Below are 15,529 nucleotides of genomic sequence, written 5' to 3' on the forward strand. Positions count from 1 at the left end.
GATTTATATCAAGCAAGTACTTCATCTAACCAACAAAAATTCTGGGAGGTTGTGAGATGGGGAGGTACTGGGGATTTGAAAGTCCCTGTTAACCATGTCCCTGCAGAACAATGGGTCAAGCACTTTGCGGCGCAGTTTAGTAACACGGAACGGATCTCCCTCATTTGGGAAGATGCCAGTGTACAGACTGCAGTGCCTATACTTGATCACATTGTCTTTACTGAAACAGAAGCTGTTGCTGCTCCTAAACAAGTGCAGAACGGCAAAGCCCCCGGTATGGACTGTGTCCCAGCGGACCTTTTTAAGTATGACCAAGTGCACTGGGTCCCGTACATAACCACATTAGCGAACGCGATAGCTAGAGGGACCAGGATCCCAAATTCGTGGAAAGGGTCAGAGATCCTGCCCGTGTATAAAAAAGGGGATAAAACTGATGCAGGAAACTACCGACCCATCAGTCTTATCGATGCCCTACAAAAGGTAGTGGCTAGAATGCTACTAGGAAAAATCGACTCGTGGATGACTGAAGCTGATATTCTGTCTCCATTGCAGGCTGGTTTTAGGGCATACATTAGTACAGTAGATCAGATATTAAGATTCGTTATGATCTACTGGAAAACTGTGTTTTTGAGAGGTGGTACGATATTTGCTGCATTTGTGGATCTCAAATCAGCGTTTGATTTGGTCCCTAGAGGAAAGATGTGGGCTGCTTTGAGAAGGATGGGTGTTCCAACTGCGCTCCTAGAACTTACCATCAGGATGCACGAGGGAAACTTTGCTAGAGTCAGGTGGGGTAGCCAGGGCCAGGTTACAGAATCCTTCCCCGTGACCCGTGGAGTGAGACAGGGCTGTGTCCTGGCCCCCACCCTCTTCATACTTTTTATTAATCAGGTGGTTAAGTTTCTCTCAGATACCCCTACCGATGCTCCAACACTGGGTGGGACCAAATTTCCCCTTTTAATTTTCGCTGATGACACGCTCATACTGGCTAAAACACAGAAGGGCCTACAGGTAGCTATAAACAAATTTGTGGAATTCTGTAATGAGAATGATTTAGAAATCAATATTATTAAAACCAAATTCATGGTCCTGACAAAGAAAAAACCACTGAGGGGCAATGTTACGATGAATGGGTCTAGTCTGGAACAGGTTGAAGTAATGACATACCTTGGTGTGACAATGGATTACAGGTTACGCTGGAAAGAGCAAATAGCGGCGCTTAGTCTGAAATGTGCTCGTCTGTCCGGTTGCTTAGTGAAGGAGCAGCGGTGTTCTTTGACCAAAAGAGTATTGCCCGCACTTAAAATCTATAGCGCAAAAATCAGCTCAGCCATATTATATGGGGCTGACATATGGGGTTGTGTGAACCTGGCTGTCCTTGACAGGATTCAGAACAAATTCTTTCGAAACTTAGTCAGTCTCCCTTCCTCAACACCCGCTTTACCACTTTCGATGGACATGGGCTTTCATTCTATTAAACATCAAGCCCAGTACAGGATGGTGGCGTTATGGAGACGCATATGGTCTACCCCGGAACTTGCCATGTTCGCCCAAGAGCTTCAGGATGTCAGAACGCAACAGGGGGCAGGTGAAATTCCTTGGTTTAAGTTAATTAGAAATACTCTTATCAGAATGGGCCTCCCCCTGTTATGGTCCGAGCCGGGCTCCCATATCTTTCCTTCAAAGAAAGATTTTAAACTTCTCTTCTGGTCCATGGTTAAAGAAGAACACGTTGCTCTTTCAGAGAAACCGAACCTGACAGGCCTGTTTTTGCTTCACAAAACAGTCCCTCACACTGAGACCTATTGGGATGTAATCCTTAAAACTTTAGATAGGAAACTTTACCTTCAGTTTCGTCTAGGTACACTGCCACTAAGGGCTTTTACTAGTGGTTGGCAGAAGTCGGAGTCATCTTCTTGTCCCTGTTGTACTGATCATAAAGAAACAATAGGTCATTTTTTGTTTGTATGTCCTGCTTACCGCGAGCCACGTCATAAGTGGCTAAAGCCTATATGCAATAGATTAAAGACCCGGTTGAGTAGTGAAGCTTTGTTTATCTTAAGAACTAACACTTCTGAATGGCTATCCATCGGATTAGCCAAATTCCTTGGGTGGGCCTGGTTAATAAGGATTAAGTCAGTTCGCAGCATCTCGACGTGAAAAAATCCAAATAGCATGTTAGCCTACTAGATTTTGATTTTGACCAGTATTGAGGTTGTGTTATTTTTACTTTTAAATGTTTTTAATTCTTTCCAGTCGTCTTTATATGCATATTTAATTGAGGTTTTTAACCAATTCTTTATCCTTGTTTTTCTTGTTTACTTACAAATGTCCATGATTATGTTATATTGATTGTATTCGTATGTATGTAAATATTTTTGTCTTTTATGAAGAGAATTCGAAATAAAGACGTTAAAAACTGAACTGCATAAGAAACCATGGGATTTAGTAAGAATAAAGTTAGCAATAAAACACAGAAAATGGCTAGCCCAAGTGGTTAGCAAAAGCTTAGGAAAGCACATTTGTGTTGGAATGTGGAAAAGTGTGGAATGTTCGGGGACTATACATTGTAATTCTGCGGTATGGAAAAAGAGGGGTGAATGTTGTGACCGGTAGAAAGCTGGACAGCAGGGAGAAGAATGATGAAATTAGAGGGGGCAGTAAAGTGTGGTGAAAGGGACTAAATTTATCCAATGAAATTCAGATTATGTAATGTGAATGTAATTAGCTCAGTTTATATGTAGGTGGCATGCATGTGAATATTTTTAGGTCTACCTGCAGCCAGAATTTAGCTGTCTGTTGTGGAAAGACCTGTTATTGAACACACAAAAACAGACTAGCCCATTATTTATTATTGGTTTAGTTTTTTGTCACCCTCATTTGCTAGCTTCTTATTAGATGCCTTTCCTTACTCTTCATTTGTGCTTGGTCTACCCCTGGAGCACATGTTCTTTATTATCCTTTTGATTGGATAACTTATATCCTTTAGGTTAGAAGACTTATATACTTCCACTGCCCAGATTCAGAGAACTACTTTTTTCTTATACTTACTGCATCCATGAGAGTGTATATGTTTCGTAACACAAATCCGTAATTGACGGATCGCTGACCATAACCTGGGGAGCGAGGGTTTTCAGCAAATGCGGGAAAAACACAGCCCTGTATTGAGAAAAGAAGAATCCTTTTCTTGAGTCCCCTCACTCACCAAGGGATTCCCCTAGGTGACATGCTTCATCATTGGGGCCATCCCAAACAGCTACTGTTTGGGGCTTGCTGCGACTTGTGAAATTACGTAGGAGCACTTACATGTGGAAAAATGTGTAGTGCAGTTTTGGGGGAGTGGTGCAAAGTGACGTTACAAATACCTAGCTAGTGAACTAATGTATTATTCTTGCTCCTAGTTGGTATGGATAAAAAGGGGGTTAATATTAGGAGAAAAGAAATTGTTATGTGATTGCTGTCCCTAATATTTCATCGACATGTTTCGAGGTGTCCCCTAACCTCTTCTTTAGGACCACATGAGGACCAGCCTTATGTGTACCACTTTGTGAAAAAACCTATAATATGGAAATAAACTATAATAAAGAAAAATAATATAATATGTATGCACACCTAATGTGTGGGAATCAAATAAAATACATGCAGTTTATGAATTAGACTCAAGGGGCCCGATTCACAGAACTAACTTAAGACAAAATCCTAAACTTACTACTTTTGGTATTCACAGAAGTAAGGATTTTGTCTTAAGTTTGTCTTAAAACAGACTTAAGACAGACTTAAGTTAGGATTTTGTCTTAAGTCTGTCTTAAGACAAACTTAAGACAAAATCCTAACTTCTGTGAATGCCAAAAGTAGTAAGTTTAGGATTTTGTCTTAAGTTAGTTCTGTGAATCGGGCCCATTGTATTTATGCTCAGGCTCTAATAAGCCTGCCAGGACTGCAGGAAGAAGGAAGATGAAGAGGATGGAGGAGCGGCAGCAGCTGGCCGTTAAAGGTAAGTCCTTTTTTCTTTTTTGTTTGTTTCCCCACCCGCCCACATCTGGTAGCAGCCACTATTGGTTGTCTTGCTCTCCATTGTGCAGCGCTTCCCACTGCAAATACCACAATCCTACTCATTCCATGTGGCTCCACCCCTACCTCAACCCATGCACTTCTTCATCTAACTGATTTTTAAATTTTGTTCCTCAATCTCCAATTCTCCATTGCGCTCCCAATTCTCCCGTCACTGTCCTTTGAAAAAAAAGCTTTAAAAAAAATAAAAATGTGGTTGCCAGTCGGCTGGCATACACTTCCATGTCAGTTCATTTTTATAAAAAGCATTTTCATGCAAGTTTACATACATTTTTTAACAGGTGTTCAAATGGCGTCTGCAATCTTGGAACAGGTAAAGAAAAAGAAATTAAAAATTGTGGCCACATCATTCCATTTGCAGCTGCATGTGGGATGAAACATGCACACGTCACGCTGAACTCTCATACTTGCTCATGTATGTATACACGTCATCACACTTTAAAAAATAATGTTTAGGTTTGTTTCTTGATGCTGCACAACATCAACAAATAGAGTTTGCAAAGCCAATAGATCTAAAAAGCAAGAGCTACTTGTTTTACAAGGGGAGGTGCTGTGTTATATTCCTATCACACTGGAGCCAAGGATCGAAGCCATGGTTCCAGTTCTAGTCTACCTGGGAATGTTTTGTAAGGGAATTCTGAAATTGCTTCCAGGTTCTGAAATTGTGAAGAATTACATGTCTTGGCTGTCATCATAAAGGAATACAAAATACTGACCAGATGTATAGAATCGTCATAAAACAGCGTATAAATAAATAGAAAGTGTTTATTAGCTGAGTTAGGCAAGCCTTTTCCAGAGGTGAGGCTGTTTTCACCAAAGGCCTAGGGCTCCTTACCTAAGAAGTCGTCAAAGGAGAATCTGTCATTGTCCCATATCTGAAGAATGAAATGTGGAGGAATTTTATTTTCTGTGCTGTCCAAGCTCCAAAAATGATCCTGTGTAAAAGAAGAGGAAAATAATCAGTTATAAACGTATAGTCAACCATCATACATTCAGTTATAAACATATAGTCAACCATCACACCTATCATTTCGGCACGCGCGATCATGCTTTCAATAGTTCAAGAAGCATGAAGACTGCAGGGGGCGGAGGATAAACTTTTTGTGGTGGTTTAGTAAAATATTCTTTTGAGAATCAGACTGCACCCCAGAAATACTGCCCACACATTCATGTGTGGGGTCTCCACACCATATTCACCACATGGTGATCCAGTTGGCCTTCCTTGTCCTGATACATGCTATATTTGCCTCACGGCTCTTCAGTGCTGTCAAATTATGTGTGACAATCTACAGCCACGAGGGTGGAAACATTTGAATTGACCCAAGTGAGACCACTGTGCACCTCTCTTATGGCTCACTTATTTATTAACAGCGCTTCTCTGAACACTGCAAAATTGACATTGAACAATTTTCGTAAGGCCGAACGAGACAAAGCCGTTGGCAATCTTGTTACTATGAAATTTTACAAAGACTTAAATCTAGCCCCCGGACTACAATCCTATCTTGTATTTGTGACTCGCCCTTCTCACCAGTATGTCCTAACACGGGTCAGATTGGGCATTGTACACCACTTGGTTGCTTTTCCAAACACAAAAACTAGTTCCAACATACCTTGTCCATGCGACAGCACTTCTAGGCAGAGTAGTTGCCATTTCTTGCTTTTTTGTAAATTTTATCAGTTTTTTAGGTTAAAATACCTTAAACCTATCTTTATCAAATATAACATTTGTACCACACAAACAGCATTGATATTTTTATCTTCATTAGAGAACGAGGAGACTTGTTTCTTTTTGGCTACTTTTATTTTAAAATGTACAGCTGCCAGGAAAAGTATTGTATTATAATGTTGTCTACTTACCTGTCTGTACTTATGCTATACAGCTGCCAGGATCTGCTTATGATGATATTACTGTTTAACACTCCTGTCTGTATATATATGTTTTCATTTTTAAATTTTATATCAATTCCTGTAATTAAGGTATTACTAAACATGAAGAGGTCCACAGTATTGAATGATTACTTAATAATTTTAATGTACAGTTCCCCATGAAAAGTCTAGTGAGTAACTCCTACTGATCCCCAGTTAATCAATGTAAGAATGTTTGTATTTTATAATAATATGTTGGCCTATAGAGGCATGATCACTTCCTACTTGATGCACTTTAGCCTTCTTCTCTTTTTAGGAATGATTATATGGCGATTTTTTAATATTTCAATTATGTATTTCTGCTTGTATGATTTGTATGTACAAATCGAATAAAAGCTTTTGAACTTGAACTTGACATGAAAGCTCCTAGAAGCTGCCACTTCTTGAAGGACCAGAAATGGTCCTTCAATTCCAACCAGGGCTGCACCCTCAATCCCATTGTAACATCGTTCGTTGAAGCTTCCAAAATAGGAAATATATGTCCAAACACCTGTCAAACCACCTCTCCACCCCTGTCCTCACACAAGCACCCAATATGAGTGCAACATATCCACCACTACACCAACGCATGATGAGTTGCAACGTCAAACCTGTTGCGACACATATAGCACAATTCTGCGGAACATGCACCTCACCCAACTTCACCCATACGCACCCCTCTCCAACCTGTCATGTGAGGTTCTGTACTGCACGGCATCCAAAAAGCAGCTGTGCAGCAATGTCACTAAATACTGGGGCCCAGATGTGCTAAGCCCTTGATTCACGCATGGTAATGTAAGGCAACGCAGATATGTACTAAGCCTTGAAAAACCACCTTCCATGGCTCTGTGGGTGTTGGTAAATCCAGGGTAACTCAGGGCAGCGTAAATCGCTATCTGGAGGTACTCGGTGTTCAGAAGCGTTCCATGGGTGGAGTGTGGACGATTCCACGCATCCAATTATGGATTTTGGAACATTCCCAGATTAAGGGTAGTAACCAGGGAATGCGTCATAATGCTGCACCATCCCAACAGAGGCGTAACTAGGAGAAATATGTTTATTTCTCCTCCATATTTCTTCTTTCCACATGTGCTCCAGAAAGAGGAAAATGCCGCTGAGGACTGCTTTTGGGGTACAAAAGGGGGTGGTGATGGACGGAGCCTCTGAACCAATCAAACACTCACACGCAGTCAACAGATCTGGGTTTAAGCCATCACTGTTCTTTAGCCCACTCTGCCACCCCAGTTCAGACATGGCCATATGCAAATCAGTCTGACCCTGTGCCTCATGGGAACAGTCCAGCCTGAACTGCCAAGCCATGCCTTCCCTGGACCGGAAACAAGCTTCAGAGGACCGGTTTCTGGCATTTCAGCCGTCTTCAGCCTGGCTTGCTTGAATCCAGTGGCAAAGTGAGCAAGGGACTCACATCTGAGCATACCCTGCCAATTTATGGCGAACAAAGCGGTACAAAAGGGGGTGGTATTGGACGGAGCATCTGAACCAATCAAACACTCACACCCAGTCAACAGATCTGGGTTTAATCCATCACCGTTCTTTAGCCCACTCTACCACCCCAGTTCAGACATGGCCATATGGACTGCTTTTGTGCAGGGATTTGTCCCTTGCTGTTCAAAAATAATCCTGCATGTAACGCAGGCACCCTTGCACCATGGCACAAGTGTGTCTGCGTTGGCTCAGAGAGAGAGCAGGAATGCCCCATATCTTAGTAAATATGGAGCATCTCCGCTCTCTCCATCTGATGCAGCACCACTCAGTAAGTTGTCTTGCTGCATTGTGTTGCGTCAAATATTACTAAATCTGGCCCTCTATACCATTACTTAATGCAAGGCAATCCAACACATGTCAACACAATATAACATAAAATAATATTCCCATACTCATAAACATTGCTGTGCCACTTGTACTGTTTTGCAAGTGTGCTTAATGCATTTTTAATTTTGCTATCTTTTTTTTCTCGAGCACTCAATTCAGTGCTTAATTTATGCCAGTGGTTTCGGGTGCACTGCACCGGCAGTTATATGTCAACACGTGTGCTTGTGATAGTCTGCCACAAGGTGGCGCTGTCCAGCTAGTTTCAAGATGGCCACAATAGCAGTAAAATATTACTTCAATATACATTAACAATGACTATTACCTGCCGCCCAAGCCATTCTTATAACTTTGTGGGCCTGAAATAATCCGAATTGTCACAGTTGTAGGAGTGTGATGGTTAGTAGTTCTGTTGGTACTGTCATTGGCAGCGCTGCCAGGGGCAATGTGTGGGGCAGCCTGTAGTGGCCACCTGACGAGAGCCCTGGCACTTATTTTGTTTACAAATCAAGCACTGGCACTCATGTGTAGTTAGTGCATGCCATATGAATGAGAACACTCCAGACCTCTTTCCTTTGTGAGCTGCCAGGCTAATAATGTGAGCTATGCTTCTTCTAAGCCCTACAAATGTCACAGAGTTGGGCATCATCATATTCATTTATTGGACCGGAAGCACACTATTTAAACCCAGATCTCTTTACCCCACAGCGCTCGACTAAGACTGTGTCTCCATATGATATCCCAAAGCACATCACCTTAACCGGGTTCTCCCGTAAAATCCCTTTACCTCCGCACCAGTTTGTAAAACTCGTCTGTGTGACCTCTGATGTGAGGAGCAGCATCATGGAACCACAGGGCCCAGGCCATAGGGTGAAGACCATTCCATGGCAATGGCGGAAGGAGAAGCAATGGCCGTAGCTTACATGTCAACAGAGCCCTGAGGATGTATGACGTTACAACGCATGCTTTTACCACGCATGCTGTTACAACGCAGGTTTTACTACGCATACCATTACAACGCATTACACTTGGGGGTGCTGGATAGTGAATAGTTTAGTTTACTATTCCAACTCCAGTCCCCGTGGACACTAGGGAATGTGTTGGATAGTCAATTAAACTTATTCCCTATCCTAGAGCGCCCCCCAGTGTAATGCGTTGTAATGGTTTTCGTTGTAAAACCTGCGTTGTAACAGCACTGCGTGGTAAAAGTTGCGTTGTAAAGGATGTTTCCCGAGCCCTGATAGAACTGGCATCACTAGAGGGTGCGGGGGGTGCGGACCGCACCGGGTGACACCATCACATGGGGTGACACCTTTTCCAAATGAGACTATTTACAATGTTGAACATATAATTAGATGATGGAAGGTGCAATACGGGGGTTTTAAACCGGAGTGCCAATAGTTAACAGTCCGCTAAGATGCAGAGATGCAGGTCATATGACCCTGACGTTCACATATTGACGTAGGAGAAATGAGGAGGAATTTAAGGTGCCAACATAGCGAGATGACGTTTAATTGCGCAAAAGGCAGAAACTGAAGTTTTGAGACACCGCTGGTGTCCTGCATGAGGCAGGTTCTGGATGAGGAACGCGGTAATGGGGGAAGACTTTTTTTTATAGATCCTAAAAGGGGAAAGTGAAGTAGTGTGGGTGGTTAGTCTGAGTAGGGTGCTAGAATAGAGGAAGGTAGTAATCGAGCCTCTTCAATTGTGAAGCAGATACAATGGAGGAAGCAAGGATGTTTCGGCTTTTCCACAATGATATCTAATATGGCCAGTCGGACTACGGGGCTAAAGTAGAGAAAGTTAGTAATCAAGCCTTTGCAATTCTGAACGAAAGATAACATAGGCAGTGAGGATGTTTCGACTTTTACTTGAAAAGATAAAATTCTGGCTTTTACCTTGTAGCTGAATGAAAGGGCATTAATACAAGAAGAACCCATTGAAAAACAGGCACAAAAATAAGTAATTCACCCTTCATTTTATTACGCGTTCATGCTATTGAAACAAAAGTTTGTCAGATTACAGTGTCATCTGACAAACTTTCATTTCTATTAGCACGAACGCGTAATAAAATGAAGGGTGACGTCACCGTGACACCATGAGTTACCGCACTGGGTGACACCAACCCTAGTGATGCCGCTGCCTTATAGTAAGACCAGCATCCGTGCTAGGGTGCAGTCAAACTCCTGACTGGACTCGATTTTGTAAGAGAAAGAATTTCATACTGAACTTTCACCTGCGAATTCCTCCGGCATTATCAGGTAAATGCATGAAGTATTTTTGCGAGCGCAAACGGTGCGAATCGCAAAATTCGGCCGTTTGCGCTCGCAAAAATGGCATTTGAGATGCATCAAGGGTTCATGCACTCACAATTTAAGAATTCGCAAAAAATTGCGAGTTCTTAAATTGCAATTGCATTTAAGGAATCGTAATTTGCGATTCTTTAAATGCAATGCATGAACCATTCCAAGATTGCGAATTTGCAATCTGGGGTCGCTATTTACCGCGAATCCAAACTACGTGGTAAGTAGCAAAAACTTAGAAATATGCACTTTAGTGCATTTTTCTAAGTTGTATATTACACACACACATGTCCTTGGGACATGTGTGTGCGCAACACCAGTGAACATTACCATTTCAGGGGTGCAACAGGGTGTCCTTTGGACACCCTGGCACCCTTGAAATTGCGGCACATTTGCGATTCGCTAATTGCGAATCGCAAATAAGGAATGGCTTTAGGCCCATAGGAATGAATGGGATAGCCATTCCTTATTTGCGATTAGCAATTAGCGAATCGCAAATAATGAATCAGTAGGAATTGCAAATAACATTGCGATTCCTACGTGCATCCCGTTTTGCGAGTCTTTAATAGCGATTCCTTAAAATTCGCTATTAAGGACTCGCAAAACATAACTTTGATGCATCTGGGGGATAGTTCCATAAACACCAAATCCCATGGCGGCTTCCTCTTCTGAATGTTATTCAGGCCTTGTTTCAAAGGAAATCTTATTAGGGTCAGATCATTTCGTCCACCATTTAGGTGCCAAGAAGCTCTTTGGTCGTACGAAGCACCATATTGCTGAACTGGGTTCTGAACTGGCTGAGGGACAGCGGGGCACTCGAGCTGGGCCAGAGATCTGCAGGGAACACGCGGGGGCCACACGGTAACGTCATTGGCCGCCATCTTCTGATGGGCTCAAAGGCGGCCAAAGGTGGGACCAACTCATATTGTCACTGCTGTGACTTGGCCTCTGTATAGCACACAATATGCCGTTCATGGGGTGTTTTGCGGCATCCTGAGGGTGACTTCCTACAGGACGAAGTCATTGATTATTAGGGGCCTATTTATTTAAAAGTAAAGCAGCGCAGCAAATTACCTTCTGCGCTGCACAGCATTATAGGGATAGGGCAGGAATGCACTGTATTTCATACAATACGGTGCATCCCTGCCTCTTCCCCAGCGCAGTTGCACAATAGGCTGCCAGCACCAACACGGGCACCCTCGCACAGTGGTGCAAGGGTGCCTGCGTTGCATGCTGGATTGTTTTTGTGACGGAAGGGACACCTTCCTGCACAAAAATAACCCCCCTGAGGCATATTCCCCTTTCTTTCTGTGCTGCAGAATGCACCCCACATTGAAAGAGCACGTCATGAGGCGAAATAAAGATATTGATCCTCGTTAAGGTGTGGAATATGGCACATTCCCCGGTCAACCAGTAATGGCAAATCTGGGAATGCTTCAAAATCCATGGCATTTGCGTGGGAACCCCCACGCAACGCCCATTGAACACCTCTCAGGGGTAGAGTTTCGCAACACCGCTATTTGGGCTGCGTTGCGTTACTTATGATTTATCAAGCAACTCATGCCACGCAAAGTGCCCTTGTGCGGCTTGATAAAGTGCATTTTAGGGTTTACATAGCGCATTCACCACATTGCGTGGTACAAATGTGAGACAAACCCTTGATAAATATGCCCGGAAGCTTCGACCAGCGAGCTGCGGCGGCGAAGGCTGCTGGCAGCACTAAATGAATCCAAATTTCAGTAACTTGTGAAAGCAACCCTTCTGTAAGAGTATACCGCATACCGTATACACCGCCGACCCAGGAACATGATAACAAGCGTCTATTCCCACCAGGACTGGTTTCATGCATTAAATCACAAAATTACTTTCAGACTCCCAAACTTTCAAACGTCTTCTCAAGTAGTCAGTGTATGTGCTCCTTTTATATATAAGAAGATAAATAAATCAAGAACTTACATAAATACACTTTCCCCGCAAAGTTTACAATTACCATTCCTTTTAATCATCCCATGAAATAAAATCCCCTTTTAAACGGGATCATTAGCAGGGCACAATACGTGGTTGCAATCATGCGAGGGGTCTTTGAAGATGTCACGCTTCTGTTTCGGTTCTAACTCGTGCATTTACCTCCCAGTGCTGGGTATCTGGGTTTGCGCTGGTTCATGTGGACCTTTAAATGTCACACGTTGCATCGGTGGTGCGTTGTACGTGACTCACTGTACCTCATTCCATGAAGTACAGTGACAGGACGATATGATGCTTGGGCGCATGAGTAAACATAATGCCCTGGTTACTTACTGGTAATCTTCATTACTCCGAGTCCTAGTCTCCCTCGTCACAGTTTAGTTTCCCATCCCTCCCTACCCTGTTGTGTATGGCTTCATTCTGTTGTTTGCTTTGTTTTCAGGTGTAGCTCTGGGTGTTCTTCCTTTTAAAAGCGTAAAGAGGAAGAGGAAGTCGGCCATATTGGAGGGATGGGGAACTAGTGTGCTAACTTTTTGTTGGACGAGTCTGGAGGGAGACTTGAGCTCATCCTGTTATTACTGTGGTGAGGAAGCTGGACGGGGAGATCATGGTGGACCAGAGGGCCTATCACAACCCTCGAACAAAGTGCCAGCACTCTTCCTCCACGCCACTCCTTTGTCCCCTAATTCTGAAAGTTGTCCCAGGTGTCAAATAGTTTGGACACTTTTGTTGGTGTCTCCAAGAAATAACTAATGGTATGGATTTCCTTAGGTCATAGGTCAGTATTCATAGTAACCCGGAAGTGCTTTGGGGGTCGGGTGGGTCTAACATTGGCAGGATTGTAGGAGTGACACTGCAAGTGGGAGATCCTGCTCATTTATCAAGTAGTATCAGATTCCAGGCTAATATTCCTGGAAGGATCTGGGTTGAAGGAGGGATTATCCACTTGGAAGAGACTGGGCTAGAAAAGGAAAGAAGGACGATGCTTTATACATTTGTGATACAGGATAGGAGGCAATAAACTGCCTAAAAAACCTAGTTATTTTTTAGTTTATTTATTATTGACACTGAGCTGTAAAATGCAGAGCAGGTGGATGGTAAGGTTTAGTTGTGACGCCTGCTGTGCAACATTTGCAACAAATCAATCTACCAGTCAGTTCTTATGTGACTAAGCCCCAGTACCTTTGAGCACCTTCGAAGTAGAATTAACACAACAATTGCGCGACAGCTAGGCAACACGTTACAGATGCAAATATCTCTTTTAGTAAACCACTCGATCTCGATTAAAGGACCGAAACCTAAGCATGGACCCATGAGGAAGTAGCATCTTTAAGATGCGAGTGCCGAGCTATTAACTTTGCCAATACTTGCTTCCTCTGGCACTGCTAAAAAGGAAAAATACATAAAAATGAGCACCGATGCCTCACAATGTGCTTGCATGTGCTCACATGGCAGCCATTTTGGAATGCTTTTCCTTTATGAGCCAAACCACTGCAAGATGTCCGCTGGTGCTCCACCGTGCATGCACTCGCTTAAGTCAGCAATTTGGAATCTTTTTTTCATAAAGCATTCCAAAAAGGCCACTCAATCATGAGCATGTGTGGTGATGCATTCCCAGCCATTTTGGCCTTTTAATGTCAAGTGTAGTTTCCCATTCCATGATGGACAAAGGTCATTTAACAACGGTAACTTGATTACAACTGAAGCGATTAGCCTTCCTGAGCACCACCATTTGGTATTTGGTGGGGGTGAAGGGCGGGCTGGCAGTCTCTAATGTTGAGGGTGAGATGGGTGCTTTGGATCAGGCCTGTCTTTTCTCTCTTTCCTGGTCACTCTTCGGTTTTGCTGTTGATGGCCAACTCAAGGGAGCTCGCACCAGAGCTCGCACCTCTGTTGTTGATACTCCAGGCTGGAGACTATTCTTTGGTGAGGAGCCTCACTCTACGCAAAGGCTGCGCCTGGAGAACAGCCTTGAAAGGACACTTGAAAGAAGAACAAACCCAAAACAGGTATGAAAGGACGGACAGAGAATCCACATCCCCAGTCAGCTTTGACTGTATGAAAGTGCAGCCACTGACCCACTTGGGGTTCCAGTTCCAATTCCTCCATCACCAAGGAAGGGAGAGCTTTGTAGAGCAGTCAGAGGGATGCCCAGCAACCAGACCTGGGGGCCCATTAGGATGACAGGCGGACTTTGTCCGCCCGCCATCCCGTAGTGAAAATGGACCGCCCGCCATAAGAGCGGGGGTCCCGTGGGTGCTATTAGGATGCACCCGCCACAGTGGTGGGCGCATCCTGCATCACTAACATTGTGGCGGGCAGTGCACTCAGCACTGGCCGCCACAATGTTAGGGAGGGATGTAATGCAGTTCCATGCACAACATGGCAGGCACCGTGCGGTGCCTGCCATGTTGTGCATGGAACTGCAGGGGGGTACCATAGGTATCCCCCATGTGCACCCTCCGGAGTCCTTGGGGGCCCGCAACGGGCCCCCCTAGCAGCCTCTGCGTGCCTTTCCATGGCGGCAATGCCGCTACGGAAAGGCATTCCTCAATGCACATTGTAATATGGCTGGTGGTGTCAAACAGACACAGCCACCATATTGCAGCGATTTCCGCCCGGTCGCAAGTCGACCGGGGTGGAAATGCGGGGGACGGGCTTTCCGTCCGCCGCAGACCCCCCAGCCATAGTAGTATGGCGGGGGATCTTTTCTACAGGGATGGCGGGCAGACAGCCCCTGCCAGGCCGGCAGTGACCACCGCTGGCCCGGCGGGGGCAATCTGCCCGCCATCCTAATGACCCCCCTAGTGTCTGCCTGACAGCCAGCATCCCAGAGGTGAGAGGACATCACTTGGAAAGAAGAAGCCCTTCTTTTGACTTGAAGTGCTTGAAAACTAACACGTATGCCCAGAGGAAGGAGCTAGCCAACCCCCAAGGAGGTGTGACTGTTCATTCAGAGCCATGATTTGAGGTATTTTCAAACAGAAAGATTGGGGAGAGTGACATGTGCGCTTGTGGAAGAGTGAGAGCAGTCTCTGGTGAGAAGCTCCATTGGGGAACAGTGGCATCAATAGACGGTGCCCGAGGAGACTATGCTACTGGAACAACGAACTCTGGCTGAGTAAGATGGGTCACTTCAACAAAGAACTTACAAAGTACTAAGCAGGGCCGGCCTTAGGCATGTGCAAGCTGTGCACCTGCACAGGGCCACCAAACCCCAGGGGCCACCACGCCAATATATATCCTTAATATATTTATCCTCCGAGTAGGGATACATATTTGTGTGGCGGCCCCTGGCAGGGATTTGGCGGCCTCCAGCTCAGTTCCACTTCCAAACACCCTGACCCCCCCCCACCCCCTCTTTACTGGCCTCCGGGCTCTGCCCCACCCGGACCCCCTCTTCTGGGGCCCCCTACCTACACTCCCTGCCCAGGGCCACCATGACCCTAGAGCCG

At 44.5% G+C, this 15,529-nt stretch overlaps 1 protein-coding gene across 1 annotated transcript in view; it reads right to left on the reverse strand.

Annotated features, from left to right (window-relative positions):
• The window catches only part of DYSF (dysferlin), a 1,070,125-nt gene that overhangs the window by 40,988 nt on the left and 1,013,608 nt on the right, over nt 1–15,529 (reverse strand). Inside the window, exon 55 of the mRNA XM_086960107.1 lies at nt 4,907–5,006. Within this exon, the coding sequence (XP_086816233.1) occupies nt 4,907–5,006 (100 nt within the window). The remainder of the gene's footprint in view (nt 1–4,906; nt 5,007–15,529) is intronic.

Source organism: Lissotriton vulgaris, chromosome 3_1 (genome assembly GCF_964263255.1).
Source record: "Lissotriton vulgaris chromosome 3_1, aLisVul1.2, whole genome shotgun sequence".
In the NCBI taxonomy this organism is placed as follows: Eukaryota; Metazoa; Chordata; class Amphibia; order Caudata; family Salamandridae; genus Lissotriton; species Lissotriton vulgaris.